This window comes from Octopus sinensis, unplaced genomic scaffold, assembly GCF_006345805.1.
Source record: "Octopus sinensis unplaced genomic scaffold, ASM634580v1 Contig16864, whole genome shotgun sequence".
Lineage (NCBI taxonomy): Eukaryota > Metazoa > Mollusca > Cephalopoda > Octopoda > Octopodidae > Octopus > Octopus sinensis.
This window is the reverse complement of record NW_021834636.1, coordinates 27,501-46,345: the sequence shown is the minus strand read 5'-3', so window position 1 is coordinate 46,345 and position 18,845 is coordinate 27,501. Positions and strand designations below refer to the sequence as shown.

The 18,845-nt window shown below is 38.2% G+C and overlaps 1 protein-coding gene across 2 annotated transcripts in view; it reads left to right on the top strand.

The window, feature by feature from the left end:
* Positions 1-1,417: 1,417 nt before the first annotated feature.
* Positions 1,418-18,845, top strand: part of LOC115230944 — a 17,675-nt gene continuing 247 nt past the window's right edge. The window contains exons 1-6 of one of the 2 annotated variants that reach the window (XM_029801048.2): positions 1,422-1,715; positions 8,179-8,321; positions 10,294-10,344; positions 13,613-13,684; positions 16,699-16,770; positions 18,686-18,845. The exon at positions 18,686-18,845 is cut by the window's right edge and continues 247 nt beyond it. In XM_029801048.2, coding sequence (XP_029656908.1) covers positions 1,696-1,715; positions 8,179-8,321; positions 10,294-10,344; positions 13,613-13,684; positions 16,699-16,770; positions 18,686-18,845 — 518 coding nt within the window. In that variant the 5' untranslated portion in view covers positions 1,422-1,695. Of the gene's footprint in view, positions 1,716-8,178; positions 8,322-10,293; positions 10,345-13,612; positions 13,685-16,698; positions 16,771-18,685 lie in introns of both variants that reach the window. The other variant, XM_029801049.2, reaches the window with a different exon arrangement.

Sequence of the window (18,845 nt, the reverse complement as noted above, 5' to 3'; positions counted from 1 at the left end):
CGTGGTGAGAAGAGACCCGCGATGGTTAAAATTCGCAAGCTATAAGATGTGGTTGCTATGGCAAAAAGAGTGATTTTTTGATCCCTCTATAACGATGTCTCTCTGTCACTCTTTCTTGCACCACCTCTCTCACTGTACATCTGTCTGTATCTATAGACAGAAAGCGATGACAACCGCAAAAGTTTAAAATATTCTCGCCACAGGTCTTTTAGAATGTGAATTAATATCGCCCACCTCCATCGCACAGTCATAACAGATATTATTAAACAGATATATTGTGTTATTTATATATATACTGTGTGCATATGTGGTTGGATTGGCTAAAAATATGCACACCTATGTTAAAAGTGCTAGCGAGTTTGTATTGGAACTTCGAATTTGCTCAATTGAAAGGCATGGACTCTAGGGCAAAATTCCTCATCTTTTAAAATGTGGCCCGCTTAGACCCGAATGAAATCGGGTTATAATACCAAAACGAGTAAAACAATAATAAACTATTTTAATTCCGAACAAGGCCGGGTATGTATTTCTAATCTATCAAATGAAGAAGGCGAACGATGATACAAATTGGATTTTATGTAAAAATATGTGTAATTGGGCCTGGAAGGGGATTACAATTTAAAAGAGGGGGTAACTTGCGGTGAGAAATTGTTTGAGAGACTTTTGGGCGCTACTGTGGTCGTTTTGGTGTGAAAATAGGGATTTTATTGATTTTGGGGGACAATTGGGGTTTAGATTGGACACCTTTTGCCCGATTTCAATCAAATTTTCAACATGGTAAAGTAGAAGATTTGTAATTTAAGCACGGAAATCTAATTTTTTATAAATGGGAGATAGATAGATAGAGAAAGATAAAAAGCAATGGAAAGTGAGGGAGAGTCCGAGATAAATGAAGAGTAAGAGAGTGGGGATGCGAGAGAGAAAGGAGAGAGGAACAAAGAAGGTGAATATGGCGATAAGAAACAAAGGAAGCAACAGAAAGTAACAATCACACCCTCACCCACGCGTAGAGCGGGTCACCTTAAGCTAGTACTTATATGTACAATACTCTTCCGTAAGTATTTCTCTTGCTGTGGCCATTTGGCTTTATCAAGCCAGTTGTAGAGATAGGTTCTTGTTGGTTTGTTGTCTTTCATTATTGTGACATTTCTGTCCTTATATTTTGTATATTTGACTTGATGTTATAATAACTTTATATTGTGTTTTAATTGAATAGTTTGTGACATTTGTGATTGGCAAGTAAATATTTACTCCTTAAATATCATTGTTAAGCAATAACGTTGACCACTAATGTGTGTTTTCTTCAATATAATGATCATAATGTTTTTCTTAATGTAGAACGTAAAGTAAAAACAAATGATAATGAAAAGTGGACTCACTAAGAGATGATGTAAGAAATCAACGCTGTGTGATTAGTTTAATCACTGGGGAAACAAACTATGTGTAAATGTAGTTGAACTGTTGTGTAATTTGGGGCATCTTTAGTATATGTTTGTGTAATCTTTAACTCATCATTTTATATTTCATCATTTGAAGTACTTAAAAGATCTGAAACTGGGAAAGAAACAAAGGTACTCTGGTGTGGTAGTTGCTTGCTACCTAGCCCACCACGTGGCCAACTTTTACTGTAAAAACAAAATTGGCAGAACACCATTGGACCTAATAGAAAAGGAAAATTTAAAAAAGACGTTAAATATGTTATTCCCACCAATGCAGTAAGTATTCACTGGCAATGACAAGATAAACCATTACATTTTCTGTTTTGTATATAACCGTGTTTATATGTTTATATTGTTTTAATTCTACTGTTACATTATACTGTCTTAGTGGCTTAAGGAAAGGTTAGACAACAGCAGTAAGAAGAACAATAAACAATATGCAGATGTTAAGATAATTAAAGAAAGAACATTATTTTGATTACATTCAAATGATTGGTTGTGTTGACTTTATACCTCTCCTAAAATCCCCACCCACCCCTCTCAGTTCCCTTTTAAAGATTTGGGACCAATGAGAAAATGTAGAAGTAAATAGTGAAGTGATGGAATTTATCTGTCTACCAACAGATTGTTCCTCTGTTTTCTCTGTCCCACCAGTCATGTCCATGTGAGCTATCCTGAGAAAATCACTACAAACACATACAATGAGTGTACATACATGGATACATACATACATACGTATTATACATGCATACATAGATACATACATGGATACATACATACATACGTATTTATATATGCATACATAGATACATACATGTATATATATATATATATATATATATATATATATATTATATGTATATATTATACTGTGGGGAGGAAATAAATATTCGTCTGTCAAAATTCTTTATTTAATTTCTAATGAACATAAATGGGATATACCACTATTATATATTTGCATACACATGCATAAACTAAGAATATGCAAAAGAAACTAATAAATTATGGTAACTAATGAATTTATATACAATTATAAATATTTAGGGTGAAAAAAGTATTCGTACAGAATAAATGTATGATTTTCTATGCCACAAAATACTGTTAAAATATTTTTTACTAGAAATTTGTTTATTCCAATAATCTTATCAGTTTTCATTTTTGAGTGTCAAAACACTAGCTTCTTCATTCAGCACTGAGACAACATAAAGTGATATCGCAATAATGGCGAAAAGTAAAGAACTCACAAATTCAGAGAAAAACTTAATTATTGAACTGTAGAAAGTAGGTAAAAGTTACAGGAAAATATCAGAGACACTTTGTATTCCGCTTACTACCATATCTTCATTTATTCAAAGATATAAGGAATCGGGAACTGTTGAAAACAGAATAAGATCCGGAGCACCACGCAAGATTTCCCCAAGATCTTTAAGAAAAATGAAGAGAAGAATATAAAAAAACGCAATAATCACCAGAAAGGAGTTTTCATAGGAATGAACTGAAGTCACGCTCTCCTAGAAAAAACTCCTCTGTTGACTAAAAGGCATAGAGATGCCCGTTTAAAATTTGTTATGAACATAAAGATAAATCTGATACATTCTGGGAAAATGTTCTATGGACAGACGAGACGAAAATGAATTGTTTGGACGAAATTCGCTTACCCATGTTTGGAGTAAAAACACAATTCCTACCGTAAAGATTGGAGGTGTGGGGGTGTTTCTCTGCAAATGGTACTGGCAATTTACATGTGATAGATGGTAGAATGAATGCAGAGATGTACCAAAATATTTTGAACAATAATTTATGGGACTCTGTTGAAAAGCTCCAGCTTTGTGAAGGGTGGGTTTTACAATAGGGTAACGGCCCTAAGCACACGGTGAAGTCTACCAAATATGGATTGTCAATCACAATATAAAATTATTGTAATGGCCAAGCCTGTCACCTGACTTGAACCCCATTGAAAATTTGTGGCGTTATTTGAAAACTGAAATTCAAGAGCCCCAACATGCATTACAGATTTGAAGAAAATTTGTCAAGAAGAATAGAAAAAAGTTCCTAAAGAAACATGCGAGTCATTGGTGAAGAACTACAAGAAGAGATTGGTTGAAGTGGAACTGAATAATGGTTATGCTACGAAGTATCATATCAGAATTATCAGTTATTTATATTCTGTACGAATACTTTTTTCACCCCTAAATATTTATAATGTATATAAATTCCTAGTTACTATAATCATCATCATCTCATCATCATCGTTTAACGTCCGCTTCCATGCTAGCATGGGTTGGACGGTTCAACTGGGTCTGGGAAGCCGAAGCTGCACCAGGCCAGTCAGATGTGGCAGTGTTTCTACAGCTGGATGCCCTTCCTAACGCCAACCACTCCGAGAGTGTAGTGGGTGATTTTATGTGCCACCGACACAGGTGCCAGACGAGGCTGGCAGACGGCCACGCTCGGATGGTGTTTTTTATGTGCCACCGACACAGGTGCCAGACGAGGCTGGCAGACGGCCACGCTCGGATGGTGTTTTCTTATGTGTCACCGACACAGGTGCCAGACGAGGCTGGCGGACGGCCACGCTCGGATGGTGTTTGTTACGTGCCCTCAGCACGGAGGCCAGTCATTGCGGTACTGGCTACGGTCACGTTCGGATGGTTTTCTTATGTGCCACCGGCACTGGTACCACGAGGATACAAATTCCATTGATGTTCATCTATTTTGATTTGGTTCGATTTGATTCGATACGATTCGATTCTCACTTGCCTCAACAGGTCTTCACAAGTGTCACAAGAAGGAAGGTATGCACAGGTGGACTGACTACGTCCCAGGTAGGGGCCACGGATTATGGCTTCACTAGTCTTGCCGGGTCTTCTCACGCACAGCATACTTCCATAGGTCTCGGTCTCTAGTCATTTCCATGGTGAGACCTAACGTCCGAAGGTCGTGCTTCACCCCTCGTCCCAGGTTTTCCTGGGTCTACCTCTTCCACGGGTTCCCTCAACTGCTAGGGATTGGCACTTTCTCACACACCTATCTTCATCCATTCTCGCCACATGACCATACCAGCGCAATCGTCTCTCTTGCACACAACAACTGATGCTTCTTAGGTACAACATTTCTCTCAAGGTACACGCTCTGTCGAGTAAGTACACTGACATTACACATCCATTGGAGCATACTGGCTTCGTTCCTCACGAGCTTACGCATGTCCTCAGCAGTCACGGCCCATGTTTCACTGCCATGTAGCATAGCTGTTCGTACACATGCATCATACAGTCTGCCTTTTACTCTGAGCGAGAGGCCTTTAGTCACCAGCAGAGGTAAGAGCTCCCTAAACTTTGCCCAGGCTATTCTTATTCTAGCAGTTACACTTTCAGCGCACCCACCCCCACTACTGACTTGGTCACCTAGATAGTGGAAGCTATCAACTACTTCTAGTTTTTCCCCCCGGAAAGTGACAGAAGTTGTTTTCTGCAGATTTTCGGAGGTCAATGCTCCAGAGCACCTGCCACGTACAAAAACTATCTTCCCAGTTAGCCTACCTTTGACATTGCTGCACCTCTTATGTGTCCATAGCTTACACTGGGTACATCTTATAGAGTTTCTACCTACACCTTTTCTACAGATCGAGCAGGGCCATCTTCCTGAGGATATTTGTGGGTTTTCTACCTTTCTACTTATTAGTACTTTGGTTTTAGCTAGGTTGACTCTAAGGCCCCTCGATTCTAAACCCTCCTTCCACACCTGGAACTTCTCCTCCAGTTCTGATAGTGACTCAGCGATTAGAGCGAGGTCGTCAGCATAGAGGAGCTCCCAGGGGCAACTGTCTTGAATTCCTCCGTTATTGCCTGGAGGACTATGATAAATAGGAGGGGGCTGAGTACTGAACCCTGGTGGACCCCAACCTCTACTTGAATTCTTCTGTGTACATGTTGCCAACTCTAACCTTACTTACGGCATCTCTGTACATGGCTTGCACAGCCCTCACCAGCCATTCATCTATCCCTAGTTTCCTCATTGACCACCAGATGAGGGATCGGGGGACCCTATCAAAGGCTTTCTCCATGTCAACGAAAGCCAGGTACAGGGGCTTATCCTTGGCTAGGTATTTCTCCTGCAGCTGCCTTACCAGGAATATAGCATCAGTGGTGCTTTTCCCTGGGACAAACCCAAACTGCATCTCATCTAAACTAACTCTCTCTCTAATTAGTTGGGCTATGACTCTCTCCGTAACCTTCATTACCTGATCCAACAGCTTGATACCTCTGTAATTATTTGTATCCAGGGCATCACCTTTACCTTTGTAGCAGTTGACTAGTATGCTGCTACACCAGTCATTGGGTATGACTCCTTCGTGTATCACCTGGTTGACTATACGGGTGACTAGGTTATAGCCGACACTGCCAGATATTTTGAGCATCTCTGCAGTAATTCCTGATGGGCCTGGGGCTTTCCCTGTCTTCATGCTTCTAATTGCCTTAGCTACCACGGAACTATCAACTCGGATAGCTGGTCCCTCTGTTGGGTCAACATTTGGCAGACTCTCTTTATCCCATTCATTTTCTTTATTCAGCAAACTTTCATAGTGGCATCTCCAAACCTCTCTCTTTGCATCCTCATTTAGCGCAAGTGAACCATCATCCATGCGAACACACTTCTCTCCTACCACATCACGATTCTCTCTCACACACTGTCTTGCAACACGAAATACCTCAAGTCTTTCATCCTCACGGCTCAGAACATTGGCAAATTTTTTCTTATCCGCTTCCCCTCTGGCTAAATAAACCTGTCTCCTAGCTTCCCTTTTGGCTGTCTGATACAATTCCCTGCTACCACCGTTCTTCCAGTCCTTCCAAGCCTGTCTCTTTTGTCTAATAGCCCCGTCAACCACCGTGTTCCACCACCATGTAACTCTGGGTCGAGATGGTACTTTGCTCCATCCACAGATCTGGTCAGTGGCTGTCAGCAGATTGTCCCGTAGAAATCTCCAGTTGTCTTCCACATTAAGTGGAGCTATATCCCCTTCTATTTCGTCAGAGGCTTCGAGTAGTATGTCTCTAAATCTCTGTCCATTTGCAGGATCTTTAAGCTTCCAGACCCTTCTCCTCCAAGCTGGTCTTCTTCTGGGCAACCATTTAGCTCTGATCCTGAAGTCGCTAACTACTAATCTATGTTGGGGAGTACATTCTTCGCCTGGGTTGGTTTTGGCATTTATAATCAGCCCTCTTTCCCTTTTTCTGGCAAGGATGTAGTCAATCTGGCTGGTGTGTCTGCCAGAACGGTAGGTGACTAGGTGAGAGGTGGGTTTCCTGAAGTGGGTATTGCAGACCATAAGGTCATTTGCATCGCAGAACTCCAGCAGCCTGGTTCCCTCCTCATTTCAAGAGCCAAAACCGTGGCCTCCATGGATGCCATGGAAGCCCCTGACATGTCGTCCAACATGTCCATTGAAATCACCTGCCACGAAGAGAAGGTCACTGTCATTTGTCAATGAGGTAGTCCGCAATAGGGTGTCATAGAATTGGTCTTTTTGTCCTTCCGGTAGCCCTGGTTGAGGGGCATATGCCGAGATGATGGTAGCTGTCCTATGGTGAAGAACTAATCTAATTTTAATTACTCTGTCACTTACTCTGACTACCTCGATTACCTTACCTATCCATTTCTCCGCAAGAAGTATACCCACGCCCCCGACTCCGTCAATGTTCCCTGCCCAGAAAATCTTGTACCTGTGTTCCTTGCCCGTGAGGAGCCTAGCAGAACCTCCTCTCCACCTTACTTCCTGGATACAGCATACATCCACACGTCTCCGTTCAAGCAGCTCTACAATCTCTCCAGACCTACCTTTCAATGTGCCAACGTTGAGCGTGCCAACTCTGAGGGTTTGGGAGGTGTGTTAGTTTCTTTTGCATATTCTTAGTTTATGCATCTGTATGCAAATATATAATAGTGGTATATCCCATTTATGTTCATTAGAAATTAAATAAAGAAAGAATTTTGACATGCACGTATATTATTTCCCCCCGTGTATATATATATATATATATATATATATGTGTGTGTGTGTGTGTGTGCGTATATGTATATATATATATATATATATACATATACGCACACACACACACAAACACACACACACACACACACACACACACACATATATATATATATATATACATATATATATATATATATATAGGGAGAGTTTACGAAAAAAACAAAAGACGATGACAGGTGGTATTGAAGGAATAGAAAAAGTCTTTTACGTTTCGAGCCTTCGCTCTTCTACAGAAAGGGACACGGAAAAAAAAACAAGGATAGAAACAAGGAGAGAAAAAAATGTGTGTAGCGGCTAACAATCTATCATGGCGACTGACTCGGACACACACACACACACACACACAGACACACATATATATATAAGTGAATTATATTTCTGGAATATATGTTGTTCACTTTGCGTACATCAGTTTTTGTGATGTATCAATGTCATGACATATACTTATTAATATTTGTGTCCATTTATATATATATATATATATATGTGTGTGTGTATGTGTGTGTGTGTGTATCTCTGTCTGTGTCTGTGTGTCTGTGTCTGCATTTATATACACACAAATTCGCCCATATGTAATTGTTTAATTGTGGTGTCGCATAATATTCTCTACTGTAAATATGCACACAATGTAATATTTGTTATAAATGAATGTTATTAATGGGATGTGTTCATGTTTTTGTTCCTCAGATGTGTGTTTTGTGAAGACGAAGTGGCCACAGAGACGTTCTTTCCATGTAAACATCTTTCGCTGTGTAAGAAATGCTGTCCCCAAAAGATACCTAAACGATGCCCTACGTGTGGACAGAAGATAACGAACAAAAATAGTTTGGGTAATAATACTGTATGATCTGTCTGTTTGTCTCATGGGCTTTATGGTGTGGAATATTGTATTTCATGTTGTTGTGTAAATCCAGTTCTGCCTTAATCAAGCACACTTTTGATAAAAGATGTTCCAGGTGTCTTTTTCTCTGTCATATTATGTCTCTCACTACTCCCACTAAACATTGTTCTTGTCCAATTAGAAGACTTTGTCACACTTCAAGATGGTTACTTTCTGCAACATAAAAATAATAAAGAATACTGAATTATAAATGGTGACTAAATACCAATAAATCACCAAGGTTCTATCAGTAAATACCGACATCTTGTGTGTGATTAGAGTGATTAATGATTTATCAATATCTTCGGAAGCTGATAATTAAAAACAACTGCATTTATATGAATATCAAGTGAGCCTTATAAAAATAGGAGACTCAATAAGAAAATCTCAACTGAGGGTTTAGGGGCCAACATTAGAGAGGGGACATCAAAAGGGTGGGGAAACTTTGATTGATGTATAGATTAGTATTCCCGAGTATCAGTTCTTCTGAACCGTTTCAAATATTTTCACAGCAATAATGTGTGGACGACAAGTTTTATGTCGTTAATGAGGTTTTGTGTGAATGTAGTGTGTTAATTTAGGACACGAGATATCACTTCCTGTTAGACCTGATGTCACTTTCTGTTTGACCTGCTTTATTCAGGAGGATGAATGACATTGAAATATCTTCAGATATTTCCCCACATCTGATTACATTCCGGGGAACTGTGATGTGGGTAATTAAGATTAAAGATTACTAGTAGTAACCAATAACAAAGAGAGCAGGTATATATATATATATATATATATGTGTGTGTGTGTGTGTGTGTGTGTGTGTGTGTGTGTGTGTGTGTATATATATGTGTGTGTGTATGTGTGTGTGTGTGTATATACATATATATCTATCTATATATATATATATAGAGAGAGAGAGATAGATAGATAGATATATTGTTGTATTTGGGAATGGTCATTTTGCCAGTTTAGCCAATAAAAACACACGCACTATATATTTGGTGTTACTTTGCTTCAGTCTTATTTATTTTTTATATTAATCTTAATCTTATTTCGGCCAAAAGCAAAAACAAATTACACGTACGTATATAAACAGGAGATACAAATATTACAGGCACTTCAACCCCCCCCCCACGCACACTAACTAAACATAGACACACATAGAGGTATACGCATGCACAAATGAGGACACGTACAATAGGAATACAAAATACAAAAGGGCTGATGGTTAGTAAGGAGAGACACACAAATAAGAAAGAAGAAAGCAAAGGACCACTGATGAGGTCACAGGAGTGTGATGAAAGAACTCTTGCCGAAATAAGATTAAGATTAAAGTAAAAAATAAATAACGCTGAAGCAAAGTAACACCAAATATATAGTGCGTGTGTTTTTATTGGCTAAACTGGCAAAATGACCATTCCTAAATACAACAATATCTGTTTCAACACACCATTTCACATCAAAAATCTTGCAAAACAAATAGATAGATATAGATATATATCCGTCTGGAAGTGGTATGTCGTGTTTGAGGCTAGGACTTCGATGCTCAACTTGGTTGACACTGGATTTAAGCAGAAGATGAGACGAATGTTGATTAGAGATGTCTTGTCATAGATCTGGCACAAATATAAGAAAACCCAAACGAAGCTAAGAGAAATCGGTTATTAGGGGATAATTAAATGAGATAATTTCAGAATTGTTAGAATTGTTGGATGACTTAAGAGACAGAGAAGGGTTGTTAAGTGTAGTCTATTCTGTTGTGGACTCAAATAGTGAACCATTACTTGGCCCCACTGTAGAAAGCATACAAATGTTCTCAAAAGCATGTTGTCATCAGTGATGACACGAATGTCTCACAATAATAAAATATCGATTATTAGAAAGGATAAAGAAATTTTACTAAAACCACTTTGAAATGTATTTTTCAGTTGGTCCAAATTCGTCAAAGATGGAAGTCCAGATGGTGGCAGGACCAGTTGGTGAGTATGAAATAACTGTACCTAATTATGTTATCCCATAAGAGGCATAGGGTTGGTTTCCCGGTTTCTCTAGCGTATACATTCCTCCCTGAACAGGGCACTAGTTCGCTGTAAGATTACTTATTTTTGCCAGCTGAGTGAACGGAAGTGTTTTGCTCAAGAACGCAACGTATTGCCTGGTGAAGGAATCGAAACCCCAATCTTACAATCATGAGTCAAATACCCTAACCATTAAGCCGTGCGCCTCCACTTGCTATGACCAATTCGTTTCCATAAAACACAAGCGATGGAAAAATTTATAGAAATCAATGTACCTAACTGATTCCTATAAATTCTCCACTCCCTGAGCTGTTTTGTTTGTCAGAAGGACTGAGAACAGGGCCCATCTCTAATTTCCATTTGAAATGTTAGCTGCAAAAGGAGTCGATGAAATATATCGCTGAAATTTCATAAAATCTTTGTTGCCTTGGATGGAAAAATGGATAAATTAGAAAACACAATAGAGTTAATATTGTCTTTTGGAACCAAGAACTAAGATATGTTGTTGTTTAGGGGTAAACAGGTGAACAGAAACTAGAAAAATGTGGACCAAAATCATAATGGTTACCAATTGACCATTGCAAGGAAGGAATGTCTCTCAATAATGTAAAAAATTGCGTTTTTTGAAAGTTTAACTGTAAAGTAATTCTATTAAAGAGTGTCTGTGTGGTAAGTAGTTTGCTTACCGACCACGTGGTTCCGGGTTCATTCCCAGTGCGTGGCACCTTGGACAATTGTCTTCTACTATAGCCTCGGGCCGACCAAAGCCTTCAGAGTGGATTTGGTAGACGGAAACTGAAAGAAGCCCATCGTATATATGTATATATAGATATATATATGTATGTGTGTATATATGTTTGTGTGCCTATGTTTGTCACTCCAGCATCACTTGACAACCGATGCTGGTATGTTTATGTCCCCATAACGTAGCGGTTCGGCAAAAGAGACCGACAGATTAAGTACTAGGCTTTCAACGAATAAGTCCTGGGGTCGATTTGCTTGACTAAAGGCGGTGCTCCAGCATGGCAATGATCAAATGACTGAAACAAGTAAAAGAGTAAAATAGTAAAGATATTACTGAAGTTTCATAAAATCAAGGGTAACATGATTGGTAAAATGGATTTATTAGAAGACACAACAGAGTTGATATTGTCTTTTGGAACAGGGGAGGAAAGTATGTTGTTGATGGTGTGTAAACAGGTGAGTTGATGAGAAAGTTTTTATCTATTTCTCTCCCAAGTCCTGGGCCCTGTTTCCCGATAGGTTATTGTTGTTGTTGTTGTTGCCTAGTGAGATATTTGTCGTAACATGTTGCTTCTCACTGGGGTATCTACCAAGAACATCTCTGATTTGAATACATATTGGGGTCATAAAACAACAAAAAATATATTATAAACTCGGTATAAGAATATTGATTTTAAAGTTTTGACACAAGGCCAGAGAGCTCGATGTAGGGGGTATTTCAATTTAATCACCCCCAGTGCTCAACTGCTGCTTATTTTATCCGCCCTTAAAGGATGAAAGCAAAGTCAACCAAGGCAGAATTCGAACTCAGAACATTAAACCGCAAGAAATGCCTCTAAGCATTTGGGGCAATGTGCTAACGATTCTGCCAGTTCCCCGCTTTAATATGTATAAGAAAACTGATTTGAAACGTTAGCTTAATGCCGGCCAGTTTGGGGCAGTGGGTAAGGTGATTACGTCCACACCAGTACTCAATGCTTTTATCTCTGAAATGTAACCTTATTTTGTCATAGCATCATCTTCTGCCCTCATCTAAGATTTTACATTGTGCTACCCTCTATGGATTTCTATTGTTTTCTTGGGTATTGGACCATATCCCTACAATTTGGGATTATTGACATCCAACGTCCAGTAAAGTTCAGATGTTATTGTTCTGCTTTCATTCCGTATCAAACAGTATGTTGTGAAACATATTTCTTTATATATGCGACACTAATTAAATCTATTTCATAAAGCATGATAATGACCTTTTTTAATTAGTTAATCTTAATTAGCATAAGGGACAAATGACATAGTAGTGTTGATGGTGTGGGATGTAAGTAGAGTTACATGTTCCTCGTAATGTTCTTTTTATATTGGCATCTGAAAGACAGTCTCTGTCATTTAATGGTGTAACTTTTGTGTTCTCAAATTTACTTGTGACTGGGTTTTCAAACCATGGATGTCCACCACAGTCATAGAGGAAACATTAAATGAGTGGGTAAACTTTGACTGCTGTATAAAATAGGGTCAACAGAGATACCCTATTTCCTTGAAAACCTGTTCAGGTATATCATTTCAGTTATTTTCACTGTAATAATATATGGATGAACAGTTTCTTATAAGTTGTTAATGAGGTGATGTCTTTTAGAACACCTGATATCACCTTCCGTTCCACCTGTGTAAAACTATTCATTGCTCACCATTTAAAAAAAGAACTTTTTAGGGTGTTTTCAAATATTTCACTTGACATCCCGTTAAACTGTGATGCAGGCAGTTAAAATTAATGATTACCAGCAGCAACGTTTAACAAAGAGAGGAGTTGTATGTTTATCCTACTTGAAGTTGTCTGTTGTGTCTGTGGTTAGATCTTTGATGACCAACTTCCCTGACTTTACAATTAAGCAGAAGATAAGACGAATGTTGGTTAGTGAAATCTAGAAGTGAGACAACAATGATATGTCATAGATTGGACACAGATAGAAGAAAAGAAAGACAGAACTAAGGGGAAACAGTTTTATCAAGTGATAATTAAATGAAATACGGTAACATTGTTAGATTATGTATGATGTCTTAATAGATGGTGGAGATTTAGGACGGTCAGTCAATTTCGTTGTGGACGTAAATACTGAGTTATTACATGGGGTCACTGTAGAGAGTATAAAAATCTTGACCAAACCCAGAGTGTCACCAGTTGACCATTGGAGATAGAAATGTCTAACAATAAAAGAATATAGTTTATTTATACTAAAGAAATACGATTAAATGTAAAACCTTGAAATATCGAAGACAGGCAAATACCTAGAAACTGCAGTCCGTGCGTATCACTTAGGTTGACGAGAGAGGGATGACCTCCCTTTGCAAATATCATAAGGGCACAGAAAGTGTGCCTAAATCCAGCTGGAGACGATGATCTCCTGGGGCTACAAGCTACAGTAACAGCCACCCTTAGTGGTTAGCCATATTGAGATGGCTAGTATACTTTACCTTGAAATATCTCTTTCAGTGTCTCCAAAGTTTGAGGACAAAGGAGTTCAATCAGATGCACAGTTATTAGGGGCTACATCCAAGCAAGGTGGTGAGTATAAAATAACAGTTCCCAATTGATTTCTATAAAGTTTACTTACCCTGGGCATATTGTGCTTGAAAGAATAACTGAAAACAGGTTATATTCTTACTTTCAAATTGAAAGATTACCTGCAAAATAATTGTATTAAAGATATGGATATTACTGAAAGGTCATGAAATATCCATCGAGGTAAGCACAGTTGGTAATAATGGATTAAAAAGGCACAACAGAGTTAATTTTATCATTTCCACAGGAAACTAGTGATGTAGTTTAAGTGTAAACAAGTGAGGAAATTATGATTTTTCCTGTTTATTATTGTGGTTGTTTAGGTAGATGCTTTTCATAATGTGGCAGAATTACTATGAAATATCTTCCAAGTGTGAACACCCTGTCGTTTTTCACTGATACTAAATCTATCATTGCATCCACCTAAACATTGTCTTTATCCAAGCAGAAGACTTTGCTTTCTTGATGAAACAACCCTTGTTTCTCTTTCTCGCTTGAAGATACAATGCAATGATATGACCTTCATCATTTATGATTTCCATATTCCCATGGGTGGTCACTGTCCAAGTCAGTTCTTATTGAGAATTACTGCCCAACTTCATTTGTTGAGGAGCACATCTCACTAAAATATTTCAGCCTTTCTATGGTGGTATGCCCTTCTTAACATCGACCTCTTTATAAAGGGTCCTGGGTGCATTTTATTGTGGCACATGTTCTAGAAAGATTGTCATGTCCTCAAAAAACTTAAACGTTCCTTTTCAACTTATTCAAAGAAATATGAGACATGTTGAAACAGGAAAGGATAGTAAAGGGTATGGAGAGCAGCTTGCTAAGAACCCATATGAGGTTACTCATAAACAGTTTGCAGATACTAAGAGTGGAAAGCTAAAATGCAATAAAGATGCAAAGAGACGGGTTGACACGGGCGTCCTACACTGACACAAAGTGAAATCAAACATTCCCACTCATGGACAGTTTGAAATTACCAAGGAAACCAGCAATCAAATATTTCAGCTTGGGGATTTCAGTAAGAAGCAAGTATATAGCTGAGGGAAGAGGACAAGAGCAAAGAGTGCCCCAGGAGGGGATGGTGTACCATGGAAAGTGTACAAGCATTATACCCAATTGTGTTATAAGTATTACCTACTACTTTGAAAGTTGTGATATAAAGGTGAACTGGATGGCTGATGCAAGGTAAAAGGAGTTTACTTATCAAAGGGAGCTAAAGGAAAATCGACCGACCAGTTCAGAACAATTCCAACCGTGAATGAAGATGGCAAGATTTACATGGGTGTACTTGCTAAGAGATCAACTACATATCTCCAAAATAATGGTTATGGGACGGAAAGTATCCAGAAGGCGTCCGAGTGGCTGTGTGGTAAGTAGCTTGCTTACAAACCACATGGTTCCGGGTTAATGTCCCACTGCGTGGCACCTTGGGCAAGTGTCTTCTACTATAGCCTCGGGCCGACCAAGGCCTTGTGAGTGGATTTGGTAGACGGAAACTGAAATAAACCCGTCGCATATATATACATATGTATGTATGTGTATATGTTTGTGTGTCTGTGTTTGTTCCCCCAGCATCACTTGACAACCGATGCTGGTTTGTGTACGTCCCCGTAACTTATTTGTTCGAGAAAAGAGACCAATAGAATAAGTACCAGGCTTACAAAGAATAAGTCCTGGGGTTGATATGCTCGACTAAAAGCGGTGCTCCAGCATGGCCACAGTCAGCTCACTGAAACAAATAAAAGAGTAAAGAGTAAAAGAGAGAAGGCAGGAATCCCTGAATGTGTGGAACTTGCATTTTGAATCTGGGATGCGATACAAGATACAAAGAAGAACAAAAGCGATTTGAATGTTGTATGGCTTGATCAGGTTAATGCATATCGTTCTGTACTACACGAATTGTTGCTGAAAACAACGGACGTCTTTTATATACGAGAAAAGATTGAGAATCTAATGAAGAGTTGCTGTAATGATTTCAAAATGCGCTTCAGGACAGAACATTTCACAACAGACTCGCATCGTCTTGAGACTGGAATTGCCGTGGGTTGCACAATATCAGTCATTTTGTGTACTTGTTATGGAAATGTTTATTAGATCAGCAGATTGATCAGAAGAAATAACTCGAGTGAAGTCCCCTAAGACGACATTAATGGATGGCATAACAACACAAACAGAGCAAAAGGATATGCAAATAGTTCTGAATAGACTGTATTAATTAATTAGTTGGTCAAGAATAGGGTTGAAGGCAAATAAATGTTGCCGTCATTGGCCAAAGCTCAGCAGAAATAAGTGAAATTCAAAGTAGCAGAAGAAAGCATGTCAAAGGTTAAAGAGAAACTGTTTAGGGTGATGGTACACTACCTCATTGTCCCACAAGAGTAGAGGCATCGAGATAATAGCACAAAAAGAAGACATCTTATGAGCAATAGATAAGCGAAAACTTTTGGGGAATAAAGGGTTTTAAAGAACTTCTTTATTAAGGAGTCTTAAAATATTTCCTGAATCAGATGATGTTCTTGTGACCTGGGATGTGCGGAGTTACGATTCAAGATTACCAACATCAACCCTTAACAAAGATGTCAGGTGTATGTTTATCCTACATGAATTTGTCTGCCGTGTATTTGTGGTTAGGTCTTTGGAAACCACCTTGGTTGACATTAGAATTAAGCAGAAGATGAGAAAAATGTTGGTGAGTGAAGTCATGTCACAGGTTTGGTACAGATATAAGAAGGGAAATAGAGAACTGTGAGAAAAATAGTCTTATCAAATGATAATTAAATGTGACAAATGCAACATTGATAGATTATGTAGGATGTCTTGATAGAGAGACGAAGTTTAAGAAGTTTAATCTATTTTGTTGTGGACCAAAATATTGAGCTATTACATAGATTAAAAAGGTTGACCAAAATCACAGTGGTCACCAGTTGACCATTGATGATAAGCATGCCTCAAGAATAAAGATTAAGAAATTTAGTATAAATTATAAAATTTGGAAATATTTATTTCAGGGAGTCCACAGCTGAAGGAGAAGGATCTTCTGAGAGTGGCTAAGAGGTTAGGAAGAGATTGGTGGCAAGTAGGTGAGTATAAAATTACACTACCTAATTGATTTATATAAATTTTACATTCACCTGGGCTATTTCATTTGTCAGGATGAAAGAGAACAGGTTACATTCCTAATTTCCAGTGGAATGGTTAGCTGCAAAATAAATTCTATTAATGATATTACTGGTATTTCATAAAGTATCCACTGAGGTTGGTGTTGGTGTGTGGTACACAAGAAAATACAAGTAGCATTTAATATAGGAAGAAAGAAGAAAAATATGTTGAGGGTAAACAGCTGAGTTTATTGACAACGTTTTTGGTTCGTCTTTACTCCATCAAAAGACCATGAGTTAGGGTCTTCTTGAAGCCATTAGGGATTGGGTTATTGTGTTTGAAAGTGATAATTGCAATTATTACACACATGTGATTGAGAACACTTTGAGATATTTTTGGTATCTAACATATGTCAGATACTACGAGCGCTGCTTCTGATTGGTCAATCCATGGTGATGACCCGAGGTAACGGTGACAGCGCTGCTTCTGATTGGTCAATTCATGGTGATGACCCGAGGTCCCGGTGACGGCACTACTTTTGTCATTCATAAGTAACAACTAAACGTGAAGAATTTAGTTATTGGGTTAATAAAATATGGTCGTTTATTCGTGTGTAATAAATAAAATACCAAACTCATTCCCTATGGATACAATATTTATTACAACGAGTGGCTTGTAAACGTATCTAACTTTCGCTCGTTAGATACGTTTACAAGCCACTCGTTGTAATAAATACGGTATCCATAGGGAATTAGTTTGGTATTCTCTCTTTTATATTGCCATATTGAAATGACTTTACCACATGACATATGTTTGTAAATGCTTCAGTAAAAACAGACTTAGTATAGGGGTGACACAGCCAAATCATATCATATCCCACATCCAAAAAGAGAGAATGAATTTAAGGAAATTTGACAGAAAATATATTCACAAGTGAAGCCAGACCATGGCTGGTCTCTCTCTCACTGAGACATAAGAATAACTGAATGGGTTCAGGAGAATTGATTGAATCTGGAGTAGATTCAAAAAGGATTGGATTTGACTTAGAATAATCGACTGTTGGTCTATCATTATTCATTTGATTTTCAGTGTCATTTTGGGAACTTTGCAAGGTGATTGATTTCACAGAGAGACATTACTTTCATGACCCTTTGAATATCAGATCTGAAATCTGCCAGATTAAGACAGATATATGGGATTTCTCTGAAGGGTCTCTGGAGTAATGTTACCCAATAGGATGTATAGTTCAGAGATCTGGGAGTCTCTCCAGGTTGAGCCACTTCTTCACATCTCTGGTACCTAGGACATGTGATCAGAATGTCGCAGGATTGAATTACAAGACAGGTTCTCAAAGTCAAAACCAATGGAGTAGGAGACCCAGGGGTAGACCAAGCACTAAATAGTTGGATGATATCCATAGACTTAGTTGTTGATGCTTGGGAATCCAACCAAAATATGTAATGATGGTTACATCTGATAGGCCCCTATGGAAGAAATGCCTGGGGACCCTATCCCCACAACTCTCCCAGAAATACTGAGCAGAGGAAATGAATGGATCAAATGGTTTGCCTGTTGGTACCCTATGTTGATTCTTTAGGTTCTCATACACTTTTGCCTTCACAAACACATCTGCCATCGGTTACCTTAAAAGATTCTCAAGTGTAAACTTTAACTAATTTTTAAAAAATCTCCATTAATTAACCACTTTGTTATTTTTCTCATCATCCCTAGAAATAGAAAACAATGTCTTATATTTTTCTTGTTTCTTAGCTATTTTTTTATATTTCTCTCTTGAAATAGTTTCTTTGTTATGTTTATAACAACACACATCTTTTATATTATTGTTAATATTGTTGATGTTGTTGCATTTATTTCTTATTGTTGTGTCTTTTGCAGCGATTTTTTTAGGAGTTGATACAACTAAACTGAAAATTGATGATGAGTCTAATGTCACTGTAAAACAAGGCTACCTGATGCTTAAGGAATGGTTCAAAAATTGCGACCCAGAAACACGGACACACGCAACATTAAGTGCAGCTCTTGAAGAAGCTGAATG